General features: G+C 35.8%; 4 protein-coding genes across 6 annotated transcripts; 3 read left to right on the top strand and 1 right to left on the bottom strand.

Annotated features, from left to right (window-relative positions):
- The first annotated feature begins 41 nt into the window (after nucleotides 1-41).
- nesd (nessun dorma) lies at nucleotides 42-2075 on the top strand. The gene is made up of 3 exons (XM_068288733.1): nucleotides 42-221; nucleotides 286-1792; nucleotides 1854-2075. The coding sequence occupies exons 1-3, from the start codon at nucleotides 77-79 to the stop codon at nucleotides 2008-2010; spliced, it is 1809 nt and encodes a 602-aa protein (XP_068144834.1). The 5' UTR covers nucleotides 42-76; the 3' UTR covers nucleotides 2011-2075.
- Nucleotides 2076-2198: 123 nt separating this feature from the next.
- LOC137575953 (PI-PLC X domain-containing protein 2) lies at nucleotides 2199-3731 on the top strand. Its single transcript, XM_068288746.1, has 2 exons — nucleotides 2199-2468; nucleotides 2528-3731. Exons 1-2 carry the CDS (start codon nucleotides 2393-2395, stop codon nucleotides 3403-3405), a joined length of 954 nt encoding a protein of 317 aa, XP_068144847.1. The 5' UTR covers nucleotides 2199-2392; the 3' UTR covers nucleotides 3406-3731.
- neb (nebbish) lies at nucleotides 3680-22937 on the bottom strand. The gene is made up of 2 exons (XM_068288721.1): nucleotides 21304-22937; nucleotides 3680-5710 (listed from the first exon to the last, which is right to left on the bottom strand). Exons 1-2 carry the CDS (start codon nucleotides 22816-22818, stop codon nucleotides 3812-3814), a joined length of 3414 nt encoding a protein of 1137 aa, XP_068144822.1. The 5' UTR covers nucleotides 22819-22937; the 3' UTR covers nucleotides 3680-3811.
- On the top strand, nucleotides 8296-18175 carry fok (fledgling of Klp38B). Of its 3 annotated transcripts, none has more exons than XM_068289843.1 (2): nucleotides 8296-8830; nucleotides 17975-18175. In XM_068289843.1, the coding sequence occupies exons 1-2, from the start codon at nucleotides 8674-8676 to the stop codon at nucleotides 18154-18156; spliced, it is 339 nt and encodes a 112-aa protein (XP_068145944.1). In that variant the 5' UTR covers nucleotides 8296-8673; the 3' UTR covers nucleotides 18157-18175. The 3 variants fall into 3 exon arrangements, with proteins under 3 accessions (XP_068145944.1, XP_068145928.1, XP_068145935.1); XM_068289827.1 differs by lacking the exon at nucleotides 17975-18175 and adding an exon at nucleotides 10263-11873; XM_068289834.1 differs by lacking the exon at nucleotides 8296-8830 and adding an exon at nucleotides 15310-15482.
- Nucleotides 22938-23418: the final 481 nt, after the last annotated feature.

Below are 23418 nucleotides of genomic sequence, written 5' to 3'. Positions count from 1 at the left end.
AACATCGGTTTTGCTGTCACCACCTGCTGTTGTTATCGAAGCCAAAGCCACACATTTGAAATTTTTGTAAAACGAAATGGAAGTTTATACATTTGAGAAATCTTACTTGGAACGTTTAAAGGAAGCTGAGGCGGTTTTATCTTGGGATGGAGCTGTTATACCCGCTTCACAAGTACGATCCGAATGGAAATCCTTTGTAGAGTTGCAAATTGAACCGACTGGTAAGAAGTGAATCCTCTCCCTCTCTAACACACACTCATATGTACATGCATTGCAATTTTATAGGATGGCAGGCCATCTGGAGAATTCCGCGCGTAATCTGTGAAGATCTGAAATTGCGCTATCCTACCATAGTCTATGGTTATGTCGATCAGGTGATCTTTGATGAATTGAAGGCGGTATTTGTGGTAACAGCTGTGCAGGACAATGATATACATTTACCCGAACGCAACGAAGTGCATCTCATTGAATTGTGGCCTACATTGAAGCAAGAGAACACGGCTCTCAATGTAGACACAACAGCTGAGTGTGTGGATCGTTTGCGTTTCTTTTATACTTATGTTTGGATGCCCTGGGATAAGGACTACGATGATGATCGCGATTGGGTGCAACAGCACTTGGAGGCGCGCATTCAATTGGCTTGTGATTTGAGCAAAAATAAGTTGTCACGTCCGCTGGCCTGTCATGTGCGCAGCCTAACCATGGAGGCTCGCTATATTGAACAGCGTTTAGAGTACCTGGAACTGGATTTGAGTGATGCCGAAGCAGAGAGCGACGATGAGGCAGTAGAATTAAAGGACAATGGAAGTGATCCCTCTAGAAAACTTCCGAAAACGCCAGTCGGAGGTGGTGGTGATCGTAATGTTAGCCTTAACATGTCAACGCTCCCAGTGACCGACTTAATGGGCCTTCATCTGCGTATGGCCATTATTCGCAGTGAATTTGAGATTCTAGAGAATACCGAAATGCGCCGTGCATACAGTGAGTTAAAAGCAAATGGTATAAAATGCAATCTTGCTAGTGGTTTGCTATTGGACCATGTTGACCGTCCGGCCCTATGTCACCTGGTCACTGTTGCTGGTCCATTGCAGCAACAAATCGACTTACTTTTGATGGCCAAGCAGCATCTTGGGAATCAAAAAATGGATGTATCAATGGGAAAATCTCTTCAAGATGTTTTAACCTTAAGCCAGAGTAATGATTGTATATTCTTGTCACCTGGTCAACATACAATTAAGTTTCTAGAGCATTTTAATGACAAAGGTTGTCTAAAGGGTTTGTCCAAGTCGGAAACTATTATGAACTGCGATAAAAATTTCAACCAGTTGCCAGTGATCTGTTCAAGCGATGAGGATAGTACATTGCTGGTTATCGATGGAGATTACACATTCACCAACTTGGTTTTCAACTGTTCACGTGTGCGCCGAGGAATCCTCCTGAGGAATGGCAATCTTTACTTAAAGGGATGTCGGCTTACTGGCGATGGTCATTCATCCACCCAAGAGGGTATCGTTTGCTTGCCAGGTGCAAACCTGGAGCTTAAAGACTGCCTAATCGAGGATTTCGGTGTGGGCATTTCCATGCGTCCGCAATCTCAGGCAGAGCTGGGAAGTGTAACAATCAAAAATACCTTGACAGGAATGGAATTGATGGACCGATCGGTGGCCGTCAACTTACAGGGTTCAAAATGTATTTTTGAAAATTGTTGTGTGGGCATCATTGCTGATGGAATATCCATGCCAGGACGCATGGAAAAGGAGCTTGTGCTGAAGGATTTCAATGAATTAAAGAGGTAATAGTATTACGAATAAGCCTAAGATGAATTTACTAATACTTATAGTTACGTTTTGCAGTTTTAACGATCAAAATCTAATGGGAAATTGCAACTTTGTAAAATGTCGCAAGTGTATACGAGTTTTCAATGAATCTAATCAACTGGTGGCAAAGCATTTACATGAAATCCTGCGTGAGGAGGGTGGAGAAGACAAAGAGAACATTAAAATAGCATGAGGATGACATTCTGATCTAATTTTAATATAAGTGATGCATATTAAATATACATATATATATTTTAATTTAACGGTTACTAATAGACAGCGCTGCCACATAGGTATGCGCGCAACAGTTGGTTGTAGTGTTGCCATTACTTTTGCTAATTGTTATTCTCTATTTAAAAATAAAGGAAAAGTGCCTAAAACATTATTTCAAAATTACTCAAGCCTTCCAATTAACTAATTTAAATAAATTAAATTATATTTCAGCAACCAGATACTATTGGGAACTAGGTGGCAACGCTGCGAGTTGTTTATAAATAACGATACGCACTTAAAAGTCAGTTTATTATCTTTTAATTTGTTTAAAACGAAACAGGAGTAGCTACAAACAACAAATAATGTCCAAGGAGCACTGGATGCGAGAATTACCGCCTGAACTGCGACAACTTTCCATTATTAATTTGGCCATTCCAGGTCTGATGATCTCATCGTCGATTTTCATCAATTAATTAATTAATTCCAATCATCTCCAGGTTCCCACAATTCTATGACTTACGGCATTAATAGCAGCTCCAAATTATCACCGGATGCCGAACCGGCTATACGACGTTGGCACCGTTTCTTTCCCTGCTTTGTGCGCCGTTGGTGTAAGAACCAATCTTCCAGCATCGTGGAGCAACTGCAGCTGGGCGTTCGTTATTTTGATCTGCGAATAGCACAAAATGAAGGCAAATTCTATTATTGTCATGGCCTTTACTCAATGGAGATCTTTGAGCCATTGGATGAAATTCGTCAATTTCTCGACACACATTCCGAGGAGGTGGTTATTCTCGATTTACAGCATTTTTATGATCTGGATGTTGCCCATCATCAGCAGTTGCACATGGAATTGATACAGTTCTTTGGCCACCGGTTGTATTCCACATTAGATGGTAGCCTGCATGATTGCTCTTTAGAACGTTGTCTGCAGCTGCAACGTCAAGTGGTTGTCATCTACAGAAGATGTCCTATCCCACTACCTTTGCGTTTCTGGCCCAGTTACGCTTGGCCTACACCCTGGCCTAATAAGGCCAGTGTTAAGCAGCTGCAATCCTTCCTAGAAGATTCCTTGCTATCCCGCCGACCGCAAGATGGATTTGTCTCTCAGGTTTTAATAACACCAACCGGCCGGTATATAGCTCTTCGAATATTTTTCACACTTCAGCGTACAGCCAAAAGAGTGGACAAGAAATTGCATCCTTGGATCATGGAACAAATCCCAGGACCCTTTGATCCAAAACAAAAGCCACGTGCAAATGTTTTTCTTGGTGATTTCATTAACCTAAAGGATGGGCAGTTTTGTAATTGGATTATTGACCTAAATAAGAAACTAGAGATATTGGCAGAGCAGGAACAGGATGAGGAGGCCTAAAGCCGCACAATTTTGACAAGCTTTATACTTACAAATATATGGTGCTAAATTGTTATTAAATTTTATACTTACCATTAGATGATAACTTTAAGTGAAAAATCAAAATCCTTCAAATATAATTTTTAGAAATATTAAGCAGAAGGTTAAAATTTTATTTTGTGACCTTGAAAAAATGTTCAAGATGTACATATGTATATTATGTTCTTTATATCAAAAATTTATTTTCTTTGTATAAAGAGAAATCAAAAAAACAGTCAAAAATATAATTGTGATCTATGCCTCAAAATTTATTTTTATTAATAAAATCAATACACAAAAATATATAATATATCATAGTTTAAAAACTAAAAACAAACAAACACAATCCATTGCATTAAATGTCCTTCGGAATTTAAGTTCCTCGTTGTTAATCGATGAGAAAGCGAACAGCTTTCGTCGTCGCTTTGCTATTGGGCGAAGTTATGGCAGTTTGGGCTTGGGATAGAGCTAACGAGCTGCCCATGCCCTGGAGTACTTGCTCCAGTTTGGTCAAAGCCTCTTGAACGCTTACAGCCAGGATGCCATTATCCTGATGGTTTTCACGCTCGTTTATCGCAGCGTCACAATAGCGACGCAAACGTTGTGAAGATCTGTGCATCACCTGCAGCTCCTGATGGATGAGTAGAGTTAAATTGTTGCTCGTTTCAGTTGATTCCGTATCTGACTCATAGGACAGATGACGTTTGGTGTACTGGTGAGTCGCCTTAAATCCTGGTGATGGCGATACTTGGGGAGAATTATTTGCGGAAAGGAGTCGCTTGAAGGGCTGCTTCAATAGCATATCCTTCATGGCAGACAGATTTAAGCCAATGCGACTAGAATTATGAGCATCACCCAGAGTCTCGTTTAGGTCATCTTCTATAGGTTGCCATTCCACTTCGACGCTTTGGAATATAGTCTTTGAATTAAGTTTTCCCTGATAGTCAGTTGAGTTATCTCTTAACAAGTCTAACCAAACACCCAGGCGGGCTGTAGGCCATTCAGCCTTAAGGCCCCGTTGCTTGTCTAGGATTAGGATAACCGTGCGGAGTAGCCCAAACTCATCTGGGGACTGAGTTTGACGAAATTCTAGTTCTACACCCATTTGACGACAACGTTGCGTTGCTTCTTTGACCATTAGCTGGGTTTTGTGCAGACTTTCCTCGCTGGGATTAAGCATAATACGTTGTATATCCTCGAGTAAAGTGGATTTTGAGGCTGGTGTCGTTACGGCCACTGGAGTTTGAGCCTGGGCCAGAGCTTGCCGTTCGTTCTCTAACATCTCACTGTTGCATTTGTACTTAAACTGTTCCAATTCCAGGCATTGTAGCCGCTCTTCAAAATCTTTGGCATGTTGGGCACGCTCCTGTTCTATGCTCATTAGAGCGACTCGTTTCTCAGCCTCTAATTCGGTTCGCAACTGTTGTTCCTGCTTTTGAAGAATCTCCTGATGAGCCAACTGAAAATCCACAAGCTTATCAAATTTACCTCTCTGAGAACAGAAGGGATTCGATATGCGAAAATAATGTGAACCTCCTATAACTAAACGATCGCCATGAAATAGCTCCCGACGATCCTCGAGCAGTTCGCCATTTACATAAGTTTCAAAGTCCTCGCTTCCCGGTATTACATACAATTTGCCACTACGTTCATGCTCTATGCTGCAGTGCTGTAACGCCACCAGAGGACCATCAAGAACTATATCTGGTTGTGAGGCTGTGGCACTTGGCAAACGTCCTCGTCCTATACGCACTATACCCGGTGGCAATAGATAGAAAAGGGTTCCACTCAATATTGGATCGGCTGTTAGATTGACGAGACAAGCCTGCTTCTCCCCGGCAGCCAGTTCCAAAGCCAAACCCTTGCGTTTGAGCAAACGTAATTCGGATTTTCGTAGATCCTCCGCCTCTTTAAGTTTTTCCATCCATGATTTCTGAGCCCTATTCAATTCTCGTTCCCTTTCAACCAACTGTTGACGCAAAGATTCTACTTCCGAATCATCCACAGAAGTTTCAATGATTATCTTGCGCGGCGCAGGATTTGTGTTGGTTCCCGAAGATATTCGCCGCTGTCGTTCGTAATCATTCTTCAGTGATTTAAGTCTATCGACTTCGGCTCGCAGATCCCTTATGATCTTGTCATGTGGCGACTCATTCACTTTGACTCGATTCACAATGGAACGGGCTTTGCATGCATAGCGCAGAGTGGCCAAGGTTTCATCCACATGTACACTGGCTGGCGAAATAGTGGCCAACATAACGGTTTTTGAATTACCACCAAGATTTTCCTGTAACGAAATATATTTTTTAAAATTGATTAGATTTTTTAGAGGTTTTGTGTGAAGAATCATTAAAAATTATAACAATTAAATAAACTTGTGGGAATTCAAAACCTTTGGATCTTTGTGTCAATAAAAATGATTAACCTCAAATTGTCAATAGCTTCCCTAAGTTCCATGCGGAAAGATCGGAAATGCTTGGGCCAATACAGTACAACAATTACAAAATTATTCCCTTCGGAATGTGAACTAGTATAAATCTCGTTTAATATCTACTTTGGTATGCGAACACTTTTTAATTCCTTAACGGTCTACCATATTTTCTAATTTTAACCTTCAAGCTAAGTGAAAAGGTCTTTTTTATAATCGCCAATATATTGTAATACATGACATAACACTTGAATGGGTCCTACAGATTTCGATTATCTCAAAAATTACTCATTGTACGCAATTTCTTAAGTATCTAGTAAGTCAAGTATCTAGTAAAGTTAAGTTTCTGGTAAGTCTCTAGTTCAAATCATTACCTAAAACATTAACTAAACAGGGCAATCATTTCAAGTACCAAGTAATTGGAAATCGTAAAGGAAAACAGCGATAAAATATTGAACATGTGTATTTATAATGAATGTATGCCAACTCCTAGTAATTTTGTTTTCCTGTGTAGAGTGGAGTCTTATCAGAAGAGTGCAAAAACAGCGCAAAGTGCACTTGTAAAATGGTAATTAAAATGATTTATTATGCTCATACATACAAAGTTTCATACATATTTTATTAAAAAATTAAAAGCTGGAAGAATAAGAGGAAGATAATATAAAGCAAACCCCAATGCATATGTATGTATGTATGTACATTCAAATATATATATAAATATTATTTATATTTATGTTTTCCACCTATATAAACAAATGTTCATATGTACATACATATGTACATACATTCATACAAACATACATATGTATGTATGTATGTGGATGATTCGAATCTTGACACAAGATTATGACCTCTAAAGATAGGAGAAGACATTGTTGTTGTTGCTTTTGTCGTATACGGTGTTATCAATTATCAGTTGTCGCTTTTGCGGCCTTTTTTAACAAACTTCAAAATGCCGTTAACCGCCCAATTGTTATCAGTAAGTGTATTGCAAAGTGTGAGTAAGATGGCAATAGAAACTACACACACACACAGTCGTGTTTTTGTTGTTTGTCCAACTAAGTAAATATGGCTTTCTAAGTGTATATATGTATGTATGTACATATATGAGCACAACTACATTTACAGCTTAATATGCGTGTGTAATAGACACTTGTTTGATTAAGCAGGTCAGCATCGCAGCAAAAATACACAAAGTTAGATAGTGGCGACGAAAAGAGAGAGAGAGAGAGAGAGAGAGAGAGAGAAAGCGGCATAGGAGAACGCGAGAATGTTTACATAAACTGCGCAGCAGCAGCTCAGTGGGTGCGGGCGTATGCCCACAACTAGTAAGACAGAGACAGAGCATAAATCCTACAAAATAAGTGTGGACACAGTGGTCCACACTCAATTAAAATTGCAAATAATTTTAACCTTCGGGGGCCGGACCTAGGCCAAGGTATATCTTGTTTTTTAAATTTAATTTAATCTTTAAATTGAATCAGTGAAAATTAAATATTTTGCGGTTGAGTCACGTACCGAATCGTACCAACATGAGTTATCTATATATAGAGTTACTTTTTGTGTAGACCGCCCACTTCTAGATCATTGTCACGATCCTATATGAAAACCACAAAAACCTGCTAATCAATCCGGTGTGTGTTCAAACATACATACAAAAAGACAAAACAATTTTATTAAATGCCAACCAAAATGACGTACGTGCATTATTTAACACTAGTTTTACGCAAATGCTCACAAATTGTTAACTAAATAACACAAAAAAAAAAAAAAATTTTATAATTAGTCGTACCCAAATTTCAGTACATTTCGACACGAATTCTGACAATCTGCTGATGGCCAAATTGTTTAAATTTAATGCCAACTCAAAAATTGTATATTAACCTCTTTTGACCGTCTGCTTATTAATTAACAAATCATGGGAATTCTCTGCTTGGCAACTAAAAAAAATCCTTTCTTTCATGACATGCACGATATACAGTCTAGACGCTGATTAGTTAGTTAAAGTAAAAGAGAAACAACTCATGACTAAAACAAGCCGTTTCTTATTTTTTCGTCAGCTTTTAACAACACACTGTTAATACAAAAAACTTCCCAATAGAAATATTTTCCATGCCATATGTCATATAATTGGAAATTAACATATATTAAAACCCAGCGAAAACTGGAAATGAATCAGATTACACGAAACACGAATTTAGACTACAACGCACCACTGTGCAGCGTTATTTGCCACAGAGTGAGAGAGAACGAGAAAGAGATAGCAATTAAACATTAAGCATGTGCTAGAGCTCCGCGTAGCTTCAACAAAAGCACGAGACGCAAAACCAATACATTCTCACTCGCACGTATACAACGACCGACACGAGTACGAGCACGAATCTCCACAAAACACGAACCATAAACAGCTACAAAAATGCAGTCGTTTCTTCGTTCGGCTTTCAGTTTCGTACGAGACTTTCAGGCTGAAACAAACGAATTTCAAGCATTTTTTCCTCGAGAGAGAATTGCATTTAAAATTCAATGCAAACATAAAAAAAAAAATCAAATTATACAAAACTGGTTCATACCTTAATAAATGGTATTAAAAAGTGCATAAATAACATAAAAGAAAGTTATTTGAGAGACACACGCAAAATAAACAAAGAAAATAAAGTGATTTGTTGTTACAAAAAACCCAAAAAAAGAAGAAAAAAAACCAAAGTTCATTGCACGTTTTATACTTTGAAAGAAGAACACACAAACAAAGTGAAACAAACGACCTCGCACAACACACACAACAACAAAGAAGAAGAAGAAAGAAAAATAAAAAAAGCTCTATAATGGATGTTTGGGGATTTTGTGTAAGCGACTCCACCTTGTCGTATGGCGGCTCAATGCGGGGCGGCTATTACCGGGATTTTGAGCAGTTTCCGTATGGAACATTAGAGCCATCAACCACGCCTTTTGTCGTGAAGGATTCTTACAGTCGTGTCCAAGGTGAGTACAAAAAAAAAAAAACCCGAAACCACAAAAATACAGTAAATTTACACGCAGCCATCACACACACACACACACAACTAAAAATCTGTATGAACGTGCATGTCTGTATGTGTGTGCACCAGCCCCCACACTCCGCGTAGTTTGTTTTTTGTTGTTTTTGTTTTTGCAAGAATTTAAAAATAGCCCCAGGCTGATTTGCTGGTTAGTGTTGTTGTTTTTCGCATGAGAAACACGCCTTAATTTTCGCATCTGTCGTACATATACATATGTATGTATGAGAGTATTGTGTCACAGGGTGATGCCTGCATGTGTGTGTGTATGTGGTAAGAAACTTTCAAGCCTTATCAGAGAAGCAGCAGTAAATTCATATTATAATATAAATTATACAAAAATTGCACGTGCCCCTAGCAAAAATGCATTCTTTTAGTTAACTTTTGTCAAATTAAAACACGATCTTACATGCACAGTGACGTAATAGAGGTCACTTTTTCACTGTAATAAAAACATTGTACGTACTGGTTGATTGTCCTTAAGGTCCTTTCAGTCTAGATTCGTCACTGTTAAAGTTTAATGAAACCATTAAAAAGTTAAGACGGACAATTACCTTTTTTTGTTAAGACTTGCTTTTCATATCGAGGTCATTTCAGTCCATTAACATGTTAATTGAATAGATAAATAAACACATACGAGACTGTACTTACACACACACACACACACACACACACAATACATATACTCTTAGCTTGAGTCACAATAACAAATTTAAAGCAAGCAGGTGGTTTCCTTTCCTTTATTTTGAGCCAAATAAAGAAAACAATGTGCGAAAAATAAGACGCAATAAACAAAATAAAAGAAACTCTAAATAAAGACGAAAACAAAACAAAACAAAACAAAAAGGTGTGCAGTTGCGAGTTTTATCTGCCTGTTAACCATAAAGAATATTTAGCAATCATATGACTAATGTTTTTAGCTAAGTGCAATATCATAGATAATAAATACATATACACACATAGAGATTACATTGCGCCCAAGGTCGCTTATCACAATTGAAGTCGGGCATTTGCACAATTTATAAATAGAATATTTAACAAAAAAATATATATGATCAATCTATGAGGCTTTATCTAACCAGCAACGACAAGCTTAATGAACAGCCTGAACACCCTGTCTATCACAAGTCACAGCACAGGGTCATCATCATCTCAACATCATCAATAAAAAAAAAGTAGAAAAAATGCCGACGTGACGTATGTAGCGTAGTTCCAGCTAGCGCTACGTCATGTAAAGGCCAACAGCTGGCGGCACGTAGGCAGGCAGCAAAGATTGGTTGGGATAGAGTGGTGAGGAAATGGGAACATACATAAAGACATAGAACAAATGACCTTTCCTTAATTAACCTTTCGTGCTTTCGCCTCTTTTTTGATTACAGAGAAATGCAAACAACTGAAAACTGAGAAACAAATACGCAAGGATTGTCCTTTCTGCAAGGAGCATAAGAAACGGCCACTTATCAATTATATGCGCAAACGTGAACAACGCAAACATCATGATAGCATCTGTGAAGATGATGAGGAACTGCAACATGAGCATGAGCATGAACATGAGCAAGCGGCGGCAGTGCCACAGCAGCTGGCTTCAGTTATGCATCAAAGTTGCAAGGTGTAGGACAAACTTAGACGATCGACGGACAAGTTAATAGACAGCAATTCGAAAAATGCCATAAACATAAAAATTAAGCAAGACGAAGACGACAAAACAAATAGACAAACAAACAGCTGCAGCCAATAGAGTTTGAGAGAGAGCAAGCGAGATAACTACAATAATCAAATGCAAACTGTACCTACGGTATTTGCATAAAATATGCATTTCCGCTTCTGACGTCACTACCATTTACAAAAACAAAACCAACAAACGAAAAAACCAGCAACAAAAACTTGATACCAATTTTACAAAAAGCTCTTTATGATTCCCTCCCCCGGCCGCGCCCCTCTATAACCAACACAAACAAAGAAATGGAAGAATCAATGAAACAAAAACAACATTATATTATTATATATATGAGGGAAGCAGAAATATTTTTCAATTTTGCGTACTGAGACTGAGTATAAGAGAAACAAAAACTGCAGTAGAAAAATGTTAAGCGAAAGTCAAACGAAAGAGTAACAAGAACAAAAAACAAAATTATAAGAAAATCCAAAACTAAAATTGGTTTTCCAAAATCTGTTTTTTTTTCTGTTTCGTATTTGAAATAGTTTTCCCTTTTCTTCAAAAATTGGAGCCATGCGTTACAGGAAATTTATATATATGTATATGATATATATTTAAACCAATGATTTGATAAAAGAAATTCTTAGAGTTTATTATATGTATCTGTATGTGTATACTTTGGAATGATCCCCAATTTATTATTATATATCCTTGTCTATATTAGACATCCAAAATATCCGATATATGTATATATATATATATATATATGTATGAAACATCAAACAGAATACTGAAACTTTGCACAGTTTTTTGGGACAAAAACAGTAAAAAATAAAAAAAAAAAAGTTTCTATCTAATGTATATATGTATATGTATGTATATATGTACGGTATGTACCTATATATTATAAAACGAAAAAATCTTACAAAAATGTTAAAATGTTTATTAAAAGAAGAAACAAAAAGAGTTATTGAAATGATTTTTGTTGAAATAACGTGTTATACCACAAAAATATTATTGAGAGAACCTTAATCCAAGCCCCCCCAACTGTGCAGCTCATAATACTTGAAGACTCCCCATAAAAAATAACAAACAATTTAGTAATTTAAGATTCAGTAACAATATTTTTTTTTTTGGCTTTTTGAATATGTGAAATTTAAACTCTTTTTCTTGCGGGTACCAAGATGAAAATTTCAAAATTTATAAATTATTATATTACGATTACCGTTTATATATATATATTATATTGTATTTATGTTTAAGTTAATTATTATGCACATAATGTGTGAAAATAACAAGAAAATAAAAATTCAAAAAATTTTAAAAATTATAATTTTAGTGTTTTTTAAAAGTCTGGAAGGGAATAGAATAAAAGCCTAAACATCGATTGAATAAGCAATGTCCTCAAAAGGAATCAATTTTTGATGCTCTCGTTTGGGATTTTAGCAAAATTAGATTGTTGTTGTATATTTCGCATTGATTTTTGCTTGCTTCTTGGGAAAATATCTTCATTTGAGTCTACTTTGGATGGAGAAAACGATCTATAAGTAACATCTGATTGATAAGACCTAACTATAATATATTCCAAAAAGTCATATCAATATTCAGGTGTCTGATTGATAAGACCTAACTATAATATATTCCAAAAAGTCATATCAATATTCAGGTGTTTGGGTAATATTTTGTTTGGTGAAAAAAATAATTAGTTTAGAACTAAAAAAGAATCGCTCTGGATCAATCCAAAACGAGTTGAGCAGGATTTAAAATGTGACTCTTAAATGAGCCGCTTATGATGCAAAATATGATTTCAAAATGATTCAATTACGATTAAACTAGTTGCTTATCATTAAATATATGTCTCAAAAACCTTTAACCCTTATCATGGATAAACTGATAGCATGCTCTAGTAGTTGAACATCTCAAATGAATGGTAGCCTGGTCGTCAGGACTCAAGACAGAAGACGAAGGACTCAAAGTGGGACACTTTCTAATACAAATATAAGACACAGGGCTCAAGATGATGTAAAATAATTAAATGGTAGTAACATAAGGAATCAGAATCTGATTCTTTTAGAAATTGTTATGTCTATATTTCAGCTACATACGTTAAAAAGCAATTAAAATGTAAATATTTTACTATGTGACTACTTGAATAAACTTAAAAATGAGGAAATGTTTGAGGAATCAATTTAAATTCGAGACTCATCTATTTAAGTGATATCTCACTTAAATATGACCTAGTTTTTATACGAAACCCCCCTTCCCACCCTGTATTTCAAGGCCACAGAACAAATGTAGATACTTAAGTAGATACATTGTGGTAGGCATTCCAAAAACATTTGCAAAGATCTTTAAACTGGTTTGGTTTTCCAAACATAAATTTTCCTATGGTGTTAATCAAAATGAAGATCTATGGAAACGTTTTAGTCTGGCATATATTTGCTAATTAAACCGGTTAATAGCCTCCACAAAAAAAAAAAAAAAACTATATAATTTCTCCATTATTTGAAAAAGTGCCAGTAAATAAAATGTCTCGTTATTTTGACCCTGCGCTTGTGATTTCGTAGCTTGACCCAGAGAATCATTTTATACTTTTGTTATTTACTGTGAGATTCCACCGACCTGGAACTTGACCATGGCGAGCTCTGTCTATTTTCTGTTTACTTTCGTATAGTTCAAAGTTTAACCCATATAGCAGCCCCAACTCAATCAAAATTAAATGAATTAAGCTCAACTCAATTGAAATGGCGAGTTCAACTATAATTATTAAATCATATCAAGTTCTGACCACTTTTAACCGCACTTCAAGTACGAGTACAAGTCACCGGCTTTTCAATTTGCATCCCTTGTTAAATTGGTCTCTCCTTACACACACACAGAGATATATCTAATCAAAGAGTATATACATATATTTCTATAGGAGAAGGGAAGCCATATAAAAGCGAGCAAAAAAAAAAAAATTGCAATTTACTTATTTGATTCATTTAAAATTCAATGTTAACTACTTGTACTCTGTCTGTCGAGGGGGACAAAGAGAAAAATGAATGCTTAAATTACAATTGTTGATGTGAGGGAAGTGGAACCGCAATATAATACAAGCACACATACTAACAAACTTGTTTAAAAAGTACTATAAAGAATGTGTATACACATGTACATATTTGCGGTTGATATAACAACAATAATAATAGTAATAACAATAATAATAGTAAGTAGTAATGGTAAACAAATGCTTCAGATAAACCAGTATCACATGTACAAACAATTCGGGAATTTGAAAAATTCTAGTTTAACTATTGAGTATTAAGTAATAATGTAATAAATAACGTTTTTAAAAGCAATTAACGTATATTTAAACAATTACTAAGTAGTGCCAAAAAAATCAAGAAAAGTTTACCCGAGTATTGGCCTCAAAATAATAATATTTGTAAACAATTTGACTAATTTAAGTGTTATAAAATGTAAAACAGACACATGGTTCTAAAGCTACCAATTGACATAAAAACGACACTCAAGCTGGCAGGTTCACGATATAGAGATCCTATTAAATCCTTCAAACTCTGAGGTTCATGACATTCTACACGAGTTTTTAGTCGAAAGCAAAAAAAAAACCTTTTCTCCGCCATCTACTTAAAAACTCGTGTCATATACTGTAAAACGTGACAAAACCGTGAGAGTTGAATTATTTCACACTTAATTATTTTGAGATGATATAAATCAAATAATTTATGACGCATGTCACGTAGTGGATGAGTAAGTAATATCACATTTTAGTGTCCTCCCGATTTGGAATAGAAGTATACAACTTTATAATAAACAACTCTATCCAGTGACTGGATCTTGGTTTGTTTTAGATTTAGTCCTTCCTTGGCCCTGCCACTTTTAATAGGCGCCATGAGGGGAGAAAAGAAAGTAAGTCCACCTAGATGAATAACAAAACTTGTTTGATTTTAATCACATGATTATATAATCTTTGAAAAGGTACAGTTCTGTCAAAATGTCAATTTGTTAGGGTTCTCAAATGTTAAGTTCATTTACAACAATAAAAACTAAAAAGAAAAACTTGTTTTAAATCTCATTAAGGGATCATCATTAAATAACTACCTGGCGCTAGAGACCGGCCCCTGCTGCTAAATTAACAACTCTTACGAATCCAAATGTTCCAGTACTTAAACAAAAGTTGTTTATTTTCCCATTTTTTTGTTTTAGATAGTAGTTATAGCCACAACTCTATGTGTTTTTGTTCCCTTAGTTTAATTAGCATTCATAGATATGTACATAAAACTAGGTATAAATTGGAAATATCATGCCATGAATCTCGGCTTTGCATTCGGCTCGAATGTGAAAAATCATTTAGCTGTGACTAAAACACGATTGTTGCTAATTGTACAAATCAAAAATACATATATGTATATATAAACTCGTTGAAACTGATGACGTGGTACTGCCACGCTTTTGATATTGGCTAAGATCCATTAGGATAAAAAAAACTAATATTCTTTAAAGAATTCTCTGGAAATTGGATACTCAAACAAATGGACTGTTAAAATATGCCTCTTTTTAAACTAATTTTGTGGTGTCGACGATAAAAACAAGCTTGGGAAATAAATTGGAGTAATTTAATGAAGTGCAGTGCGGTTTACCAAGACCAAAAACACTTTGCACACGAACCACGAACCACGAACTCAAATTATCATAATAGTCGTAATCGCTTAAAGTTTAATATTTCAGCTCAGCTTTAGCTTTGACAACTGCAGTTTGAAATTGAAGTTTGTCATGTGAAGGTTATACAACGAAAAGGTTGGAAAAATAGAGCGAAATAATTATCAAGGATAAGGCTTCTAAAAACTCATTAATTACAAATATTAATTCATTAAAATGCTGAAACGTTTACTTGGAAAACTAAAAACGCCCACTGCTTGGCGGAACAAAAACAAATATGGTAAGTCTAAGTGTTTTTAAAGTAAACCCATTTTTTTTTTTTTTTGGGATCCATAAAGAAATATTCCATTCATATAGCAGACTTCTAGTTTCATTATTGCAATTCTTACATATTAAATAGTCCAAAAACATGTAAATTTAGAAATATTTCTGAAATTTACGGAAGTATCCCAAGCATTTTTAACTTTCATCATCTCTTAATACTCCCAATTAGTGAATCTTTGAAGTGGTCAAACAATTTTGACAAACTGTTAATCTTATTTCTTAAATCGAAAATTACACAAATTTTTAAGCCCTTCAAAAGTATTTCCTAGATTTATTCATGCTGAAATTAAATTACTTTTATTCAGTTTTTAGTCTAATTTCCATTAAGTAATGCCTTATGGAAGCAATCTCCGTTATTATTTAATAATAAAGGCATTTCCTTTATTATTATTTATTATAAAGGCATTTCCTTTATTATTAGATAATAACGGATATTGCTTCCATAAAGCATTACTTAATGGAAATTAGTCCAACCAACATCCCTTGACTAACTCAAAACAAATAAAACTGATTCATTAAAGAGAATGAAAGTAAAATTTAGAAATTCGTTTTTCCCCTAGTATTTTACTTATTAGCCCTTTGGCCATGAGTAATTACTTACTCATTGCAAAATAAGTAAGACATATGTTTGTTTAAATATAATTTATAGGAAATTCTTTTCTTTTCTAAATATAAATTTGTTATTCTCTTGGAAATACAGTCTCAGAAAAATCAAAACAAGCTAATTTTAGGTGATTTGCATAACAAAAATTAGCAATAGTTTACAATAATTCGAATTCAATTATGGCAGCTATGACTGGATAACGTTAATAATAATTGCCCTAATAATAATTTAAAATTAATTTAGTAAATAAATTGATTGAATGATACAACACGGTATGATTTGATCAACTATTAAATATCAATCAATTATTATAACTTCAAGAGATAGTTGTTGATAAAGGGAGTTTTTTGTCTTTGTCAAAGATCTAATTAGGAGCAATATAAGAGATTGATACTGAGTCAAATTGGATAAAAGTTTATATATATTTTATGGAATATAATGAAGTCACTTTGGATATCAGTGGCGGGATCTATAACAATTTAGGGGGAGTCTGACATTTTGAAATAAAAATCCTTCTTGGATATCGATTTTGGAAGGGGAATTCCTGCATTTACCCCCTAAGGATAACAGGTATTTTAACAAAAACTCATTGGAGTTGTATTGTATTGTATCGTTGTATATTGGGGTATTTTTGTGTGAAAAATGTATGCTTCGTTTAAAAACTCTAAATATACCTTCTCGATACTATATCAAACTTTCATCTAAATTGTTTGAGCCGTTACACTAAATGTCTAGACCAAGGGTGGGCACGTAGTGGCTCTTTTGGCTCCCGTGGCTCTTTACCGGCAGAGGCTGGGCAGAGAAAAAGGTCATTTTTTGGTCTCGACGCACACAAAAATTTGTGTGTCTCGAGTTTTATGACGGGTCATAAACGACCTTTTTTGGGTCGAGCGAGCGATCGTCGTCGAACTTTTAGACAGAGGGACGGCCAAGTACCGAATTTTACGGGGAGGGGGAAAAGGGTCGCGATCTCGAGCTCGCAACTTTTAGACAGAGGGACGGCCAAGTCCCGAATTTTACGGGGAGGGGGAAAAGGGACGCGATCTCGAGCTCGCAACTTGTTGGCAAAGGGAGTGAGGGATAAGTAAAAAATAAGGGTTGTTATTGATGAGTGCTCGAGATCGCGACCCTTTTCCCCTCCCCCGTAAAATTCGGGACTTGGCCGTCCCTCTGTCTAAAAGTTGCGAGCTCGAGATCGCGACCCTTTTCCCCTCCCCGTAAAATTCGGTACTTGGCCGTCCCTCTGTCCACAAGTTGCGAGCTCGAGATCGCGACCCTTTTCCCCCTCCCCGTAAAATTCGGTACTTGGCCGTCCCTCTGTCTAAAAGTTGCGAGCTCGAGATCGCGACCCTTTTCCCCCCTCCCCGTAAAATTCGGTACTTGGCCGTCCCTCTGTCTAAAAGTTGCGAGCTCGAGATCGCGACCCTTTTCCCCCTCCCCGTAAAATTCGGTACTTGGCCGTCCCTCTGTCTAAAAGTTCGACGACGATCGCTCGCTTGACCCAAAAAAGGTCGTTTATGACCCGTCATAAAACTCGAGACACACAAATTTTTGTGCCCACCCTTGGTCTAGACTCTAGAATAAGGCTCTAAGGTTTATAGCTGTTTATGATATTCAGTCAAGATAAAACAAAACTGACTATAGCAAATTGGTTTATTATTATACCATATACATAAATACATTGTAAGATCTAAAATTCTGCTGAGCAAACTAAACTTATCTTGTCCAATTTGTCAAGACTTTAGATATCTGTCGAATGCTCACTTTTTTCTCTTATCGAATTAAGTTTGTTGCACCACCAATCATTTTCAGTGGTATTTATATTTCTTTTGTTTGATTTGCAGTTCCATCGAATGGCACCACCAATAGCAAGTTGAGCAAGACAAAATCGCAAAATTGCAAATGTGAGCCAAGCTCTTGCAAATGCAGCAGCAAAAGGCGGCAACAACAACAATATGAGAGATTAATTTTGTCGCAACTAAGACGGCGAGGTGCTGATAACATATCAAGTGTTATATTATTCTAAGTGCCAACCACAAAAAAAAAAAAAAAAACAATAAAAAATTATCTTGTATTGGACAAAATTTACTGCATGTTGTTGTTTCTTTTACTGGAGGAAAAGATAGGAAAAGTACTTAAAAAGATAGACTGAAATCTAAACATAGAATGGAAAATTCGAGCATGGGGTAAGACTAGAGCGAGAGAAGTTCGTATGTATTTTTAAATTGAAGACTGATATAGACTCATATCTAAGAAGGTCGCTATTCAACAACATTCTCGTTGGCCTTATCACTTAGAGGCTTCCCCCTTTTATATACATATGTATATATATTTTAACAATTTAAGCAGCTTACGATCTACATACAAAAGTCATGGCGCCATTATGTCAATATTGACTTTGGTTACAAAATCCATTTTCCTTCAACAAGTTTCAACACAATCCATAAGTGTAAATTACTTATGAAACTACTTAACAGTAGGTAATATTGTGATTTTAGCAATTCTCAAGTGAGATAGTTAGGATCTTCAATACCATAAGATAGTAGTAGGAAAAATAAACAACTTTGTGGACTTTGTAATCACTAAAATGTGAATGTAATACGGTTATTACTCATTCTACGCTTTAGAAAATATGATCGATACGCCATTTATTAAGAAAAATATATATTGCTTACAAGTATTTGTTTAGATATAGTATTGCGACTTTGTTATTAGAAGGGTCAGTTATCTCACAAAAGGTGTTGAAAGAGGCACAAGATACGCGAAGGATTATATAAAAGTGATAAACAAATTTTAATAACAAAACTGCTAGTATTTATCTAAATTACTGTGTACCTAAAACTTAACTTCACCTGGATAGCGAATACTGTAGACAATCTTGTTATTTTTAATGGTTTAAAGTTGAACAAGTTTAAAAGGCAGGAAATTTGCTATAAACTTCTTAAAAAGCACTCGAAAGACCTTAGTTTTGGCCATGACTTTTAATTTACTTCACTTAATTGTCTTTATTTAGAATTGAATTTTATATACGAATTAACAAAGATCAGTTTCAATTCTTAAGAACAATCGTTAATCTAACCAAATAATCATTATAAAATCTAAAAGTCTGCATATATCGGTCCAAAAGTGAACAATACTTAATCAGTATTAACATTTCAAATGTTTTTTTTTTGATTAAAGCCTTTTTCTAATCAAATGATTACGTTAGAATAACACTTGATATAGAATCGGTTAAGAAATGTAAAAGTTAATCATTTGTAGAATTGTGACGAATCGTGTAATATCACATGACTATATAATTGTAATCAGTTTAGCAACAAATTCTACGAACTACAAGGAAGTCAGACTAACAGGTAATACATTTTTTCAACTCTTCTTCTTTTGTTTGTTTGTGTCGAGCCTAAATTATAGACATACATAATATTTTACCACACGTGGCTCCTTATCAGGTCGTCGAAGTGTGAGTAAATAAAATCGAAATTTATGATTATAAAGAGATATGATAAAAAAATAAACAAAAAAAAAAAAAAAAGAAGCAAAAAACGGGCATATCATTTAAGTAGGGCAGTTTGGGTCCCCGGCAAAAGGTGAAAACTAATTATTTAAAATTGATAAAAGACTTGCAAGACTATACTTATGGCGATAAAGAATATCTTAGTTCAACAGAATTTGTTTCCGAAACTGTATCAAATCAAACAATTCCTGGTATTCTATTCCAATTCTAATTTTGAAAGTATAAACTTGAAAAGAATTTGCATATGACTCTTCGATATATATACATATGTGCGAATTTGCTGTATAATTAGATGTGCAAATCTCAACAACAGAATTTGTTTTAACCATAAAAACCAATGTCTGAAATCTTTATAGACCAAGTTTCGCGTGTATCACATAGACAAGGGGACGACAACACATCACGAGATCAGAGGTTTTGCTTTTGTAAATACAAAAATGTGTTTGTATATATACAAACAAACATACATACAAGTTATATACTTATATTAGAGACGAATTTGTGATACCCTTTAGTGAATTTTGAAAAAATATAAACTTAACCAACAAAGTCTTCTAAACAAATGAAAGTTCTAAAATTTTTAAGCCTTTTTTATTAACTGAACCTAGAAATATCAAAAAGGTTTCTAGAAAACATTCTTATGTATTTGGGAATAAGTTAACTAACTCTTAAACAAAGTAGACAAATTAAGTAAGGCCTTTTGCCAGCTGATATAAGTTGTAAAGACAAATTTTGTACTCTCTAGTTTAAATGATAAAGTCAACTAAGAGAAAGTTTTACCCTAAACAGATCTCTATTAAGTAGTATAACAAATTTTTATACCAGAGAGCCTATAAAGTTGAGTCAATAAACTATCATCTGAGAAACTATACTCGTGACAACTTGTGACTACCATAGAGGCGCAGTAAATATTTGGTATACCCCTCTATTTACCTTCAACAGGGAACAGGGTATAATACATGTACATATACTGTATGTATGTATATTTGCATAATGATACGAAGGAGAACGAACTTGGAAACAATTTTCCAAAGTTCTCTTATATATACATGCAATCTATATGAATGTATACACGCGCATATATGTAGAGAAAGGGGTTCATATGAGATCATTTAAAATGGGTGCGTCCTCAATAATATAATATTATACCTATAAACATATATGTATAAGGCAATTTGATTAATTTTTCGATTTTTAAGATTGTGACAACGATTGATTGTTAATACAAGCAAATGCATTGATAAGATTTCAGTGACGAAAGTTAGGGAAACAAACTTTGGTATAAAAATATTGAAAAGTTTAATAAGCTATTCGATTTTCTGAACTAAAGTGACTTTTTTGAAAGGAATTTCTAAAGATCTGCTGGATGAATTTCAAAAATTGTTATACATTCTTTAATAATATTAATTCAATAATAAAAATTTTAAAGATTTCCCTGATTAAATAAATTGTTGAAAACCTCATTATTTAGTTATGGTTCTTCATTGGCCAAGTTAATTCAATAATTTTCGTGTCACGGTTTCAGCCTCAAAATTGATTTCGAAATCTTTTACAAGGTAAACGAAAAAGAAAACTAGAACAAATTAAAAATTCACCTGATAACCCACATTTATAGGTATAATGATAACAGAAATTAAAAGTGAAATGTGGTGCACTTACCCTAAGTAACCAGGTGAGGACACTCTCTCGATAGGGAACAAATATATTGGGTACAGATGACGAGGATGAGGACGAGGTGGTTCCAGCGTTGGGGCCATTCTTGCGAGAATCCGCCAATGCAGCAATTACCTTGCCCAAGGTAAGTAGACTCTTGTTGATGCTAACGCCTTCTCGGATCCTTTCACCATTCGAACCAGATACACTGATCCTTTCGCTGCCGGCCAAATCCACAAGACTGATTTTACTGCGACGTGTTTGGCGTAATGATGAAGCTGCAGAGGATGAGGTAGTTCCCGAATCCGTATCCGAAGATAGACCATCATCGCTTGATAGATCCGTTAAATTAAGAACAATATTGAATATGGAGTGAGAACGTGAACTCTTGTCATTCATGGCAGTGGAAGCTGTGGCACGTTGGGAATTACCAACGGCTAGCCAGTTTCGTAGAGCTGAATATGAATCCACAGAGTGAGCACTCAAATCCACAACATAAGGACCAAATATGGGATGTTCGCGAACTTTGAGAGCGGGTCTAGTTTGTTGTTGTTGGTGTTGATGATGCTGCTGCAGAGGGGTCGAATCTCCGGCAGTTACCACTTGCTGGACACTTAAAAGATCATGGATCTTCTCGTTGTAGATCTCAAAGTAGCTAACCTCCACTTCGACTTGCAGCTGTTGATGACGAACAGCTTCAATGCGGCGAAACAGTTCATGACAGAATCGTGGTATAATGCCGGCTTCGTCATGTGGCGGTCCACCATCAAGCGCCGCATCGTCCAAAGCTTCTATACCCATCATACTGTAAGATTTGCCCGATCCTGTCTGTCCATATGCAAACAGGCATGCATTGTAGCCCTCAAATGCCGTATCGATCAAAGGACAAGCTGTTTTCTCGAAGACTTTTGCCTGGCAGGCGTAATTCTTTCTGTCTGGATCGCAGGAGTAGAAAACTTGATCATAGCTGAAGAAATGTGTAACTCCGGCCGATGCATCGGCACTGCTGCCAGCCTGGACAGTCAACTCGTTGCTATTGCTATGCACCTGAACTACATTGGTGACCTGACCACGTGTACATTCCAATGCATTTAGCGGCCGGACACGGACAGCCACCATCATATTACTGTCTTCAGAGACGCTGTGCATCGAGTCTGTCATGGCATCAACTTTATCCGACCTTTCCTTTTCCCTGGCAGTCTTCGATTTCGAAGCAGATGCAATGGGAGTCTTTCCCGCCACTGGCCCAGCTCGACCTGGTGTAAATCTATAAAGAGATGAGGGTGTATAGCAAGCATTTAAAGCTGTCGACCTAACTGTTGGCTGGGTGGGTGTATTTGTTGTTCGACTAAATGCCGTATTCAACAGCTGCTCAGGTGCTGCATCCTGCGGCTTCGGCGTCCTGGTCAACACTTTTTTTCGCAGTCCATTGGCATCTGGGGCGGCTGGCGTGGTACTTCCACGTCCCCGCATTTGATATTGTTGTATCCGTTGACGCACCGGCGTGCTCTTATTGCTCATCTTTCAATTTTGATATTCTTTTGTGATAATTTTCAATATAACAACACAACAAATGTTCTTTGTTTTTCGAATTATTGCGGGGCGTCTGTTCTGTTTATTTTTTTCAGCCAATTTTTAAATATCAGGGCTGCATGTGGCCAAACATTATCGATAGAGATGGGCGATATTTCGTGACACAGCGATATGCGATATTCTTCGATAACAACCGATAACATATCGACATTTTGCTCCGATTTTCGATTGCTACTATTAGCGTTACCAGATGGTTGAAAATAATTCCCGCTCAAATTTAAGTTTGAAAGAAAACCGCTACAAATAATGTTGCGAAAATTCAGTTAAAATGTATTTGAAATTCTCTTTCTTGTTGGAGTTGGCTGGTACTTCGTGGAAAACATTCGTTCGAGACGTAATTTCTAATTTCTAATGCCTTTCTACTGGGACACTTAGCGACAGTTCATATGCGAAATGAAATGCCGTCGAGTTGAACTAACCATTGACTAGGTTACCCATACTAAAGCGCAAGAGTGTTGCCCTAAAAAGTATGCTTTAAAATGTTATCTATTTGATTTTGATGAATTCTATGGGAAATATTCGTGTATG

Source organism: Drosophila tropicalis, unplaced genomic scaffold, assembly GCF_018151085.1.
Source record: "Drosophila tropicalis isolate 14030-0801.00 unplaced genomic scaffold, ASM1815108v1 contig_1187, whole genome shotgun sequence".
Taxonomy (NCBI): Eukaryota; Metazoa; Arthropoda; class Insecta; order Diptera; family Drosophilidae; genus Drosophila; species Drosophila tropicalis.
This window is presented reverse-complemented; position numbering and strand designations above follow the sequence as displayed.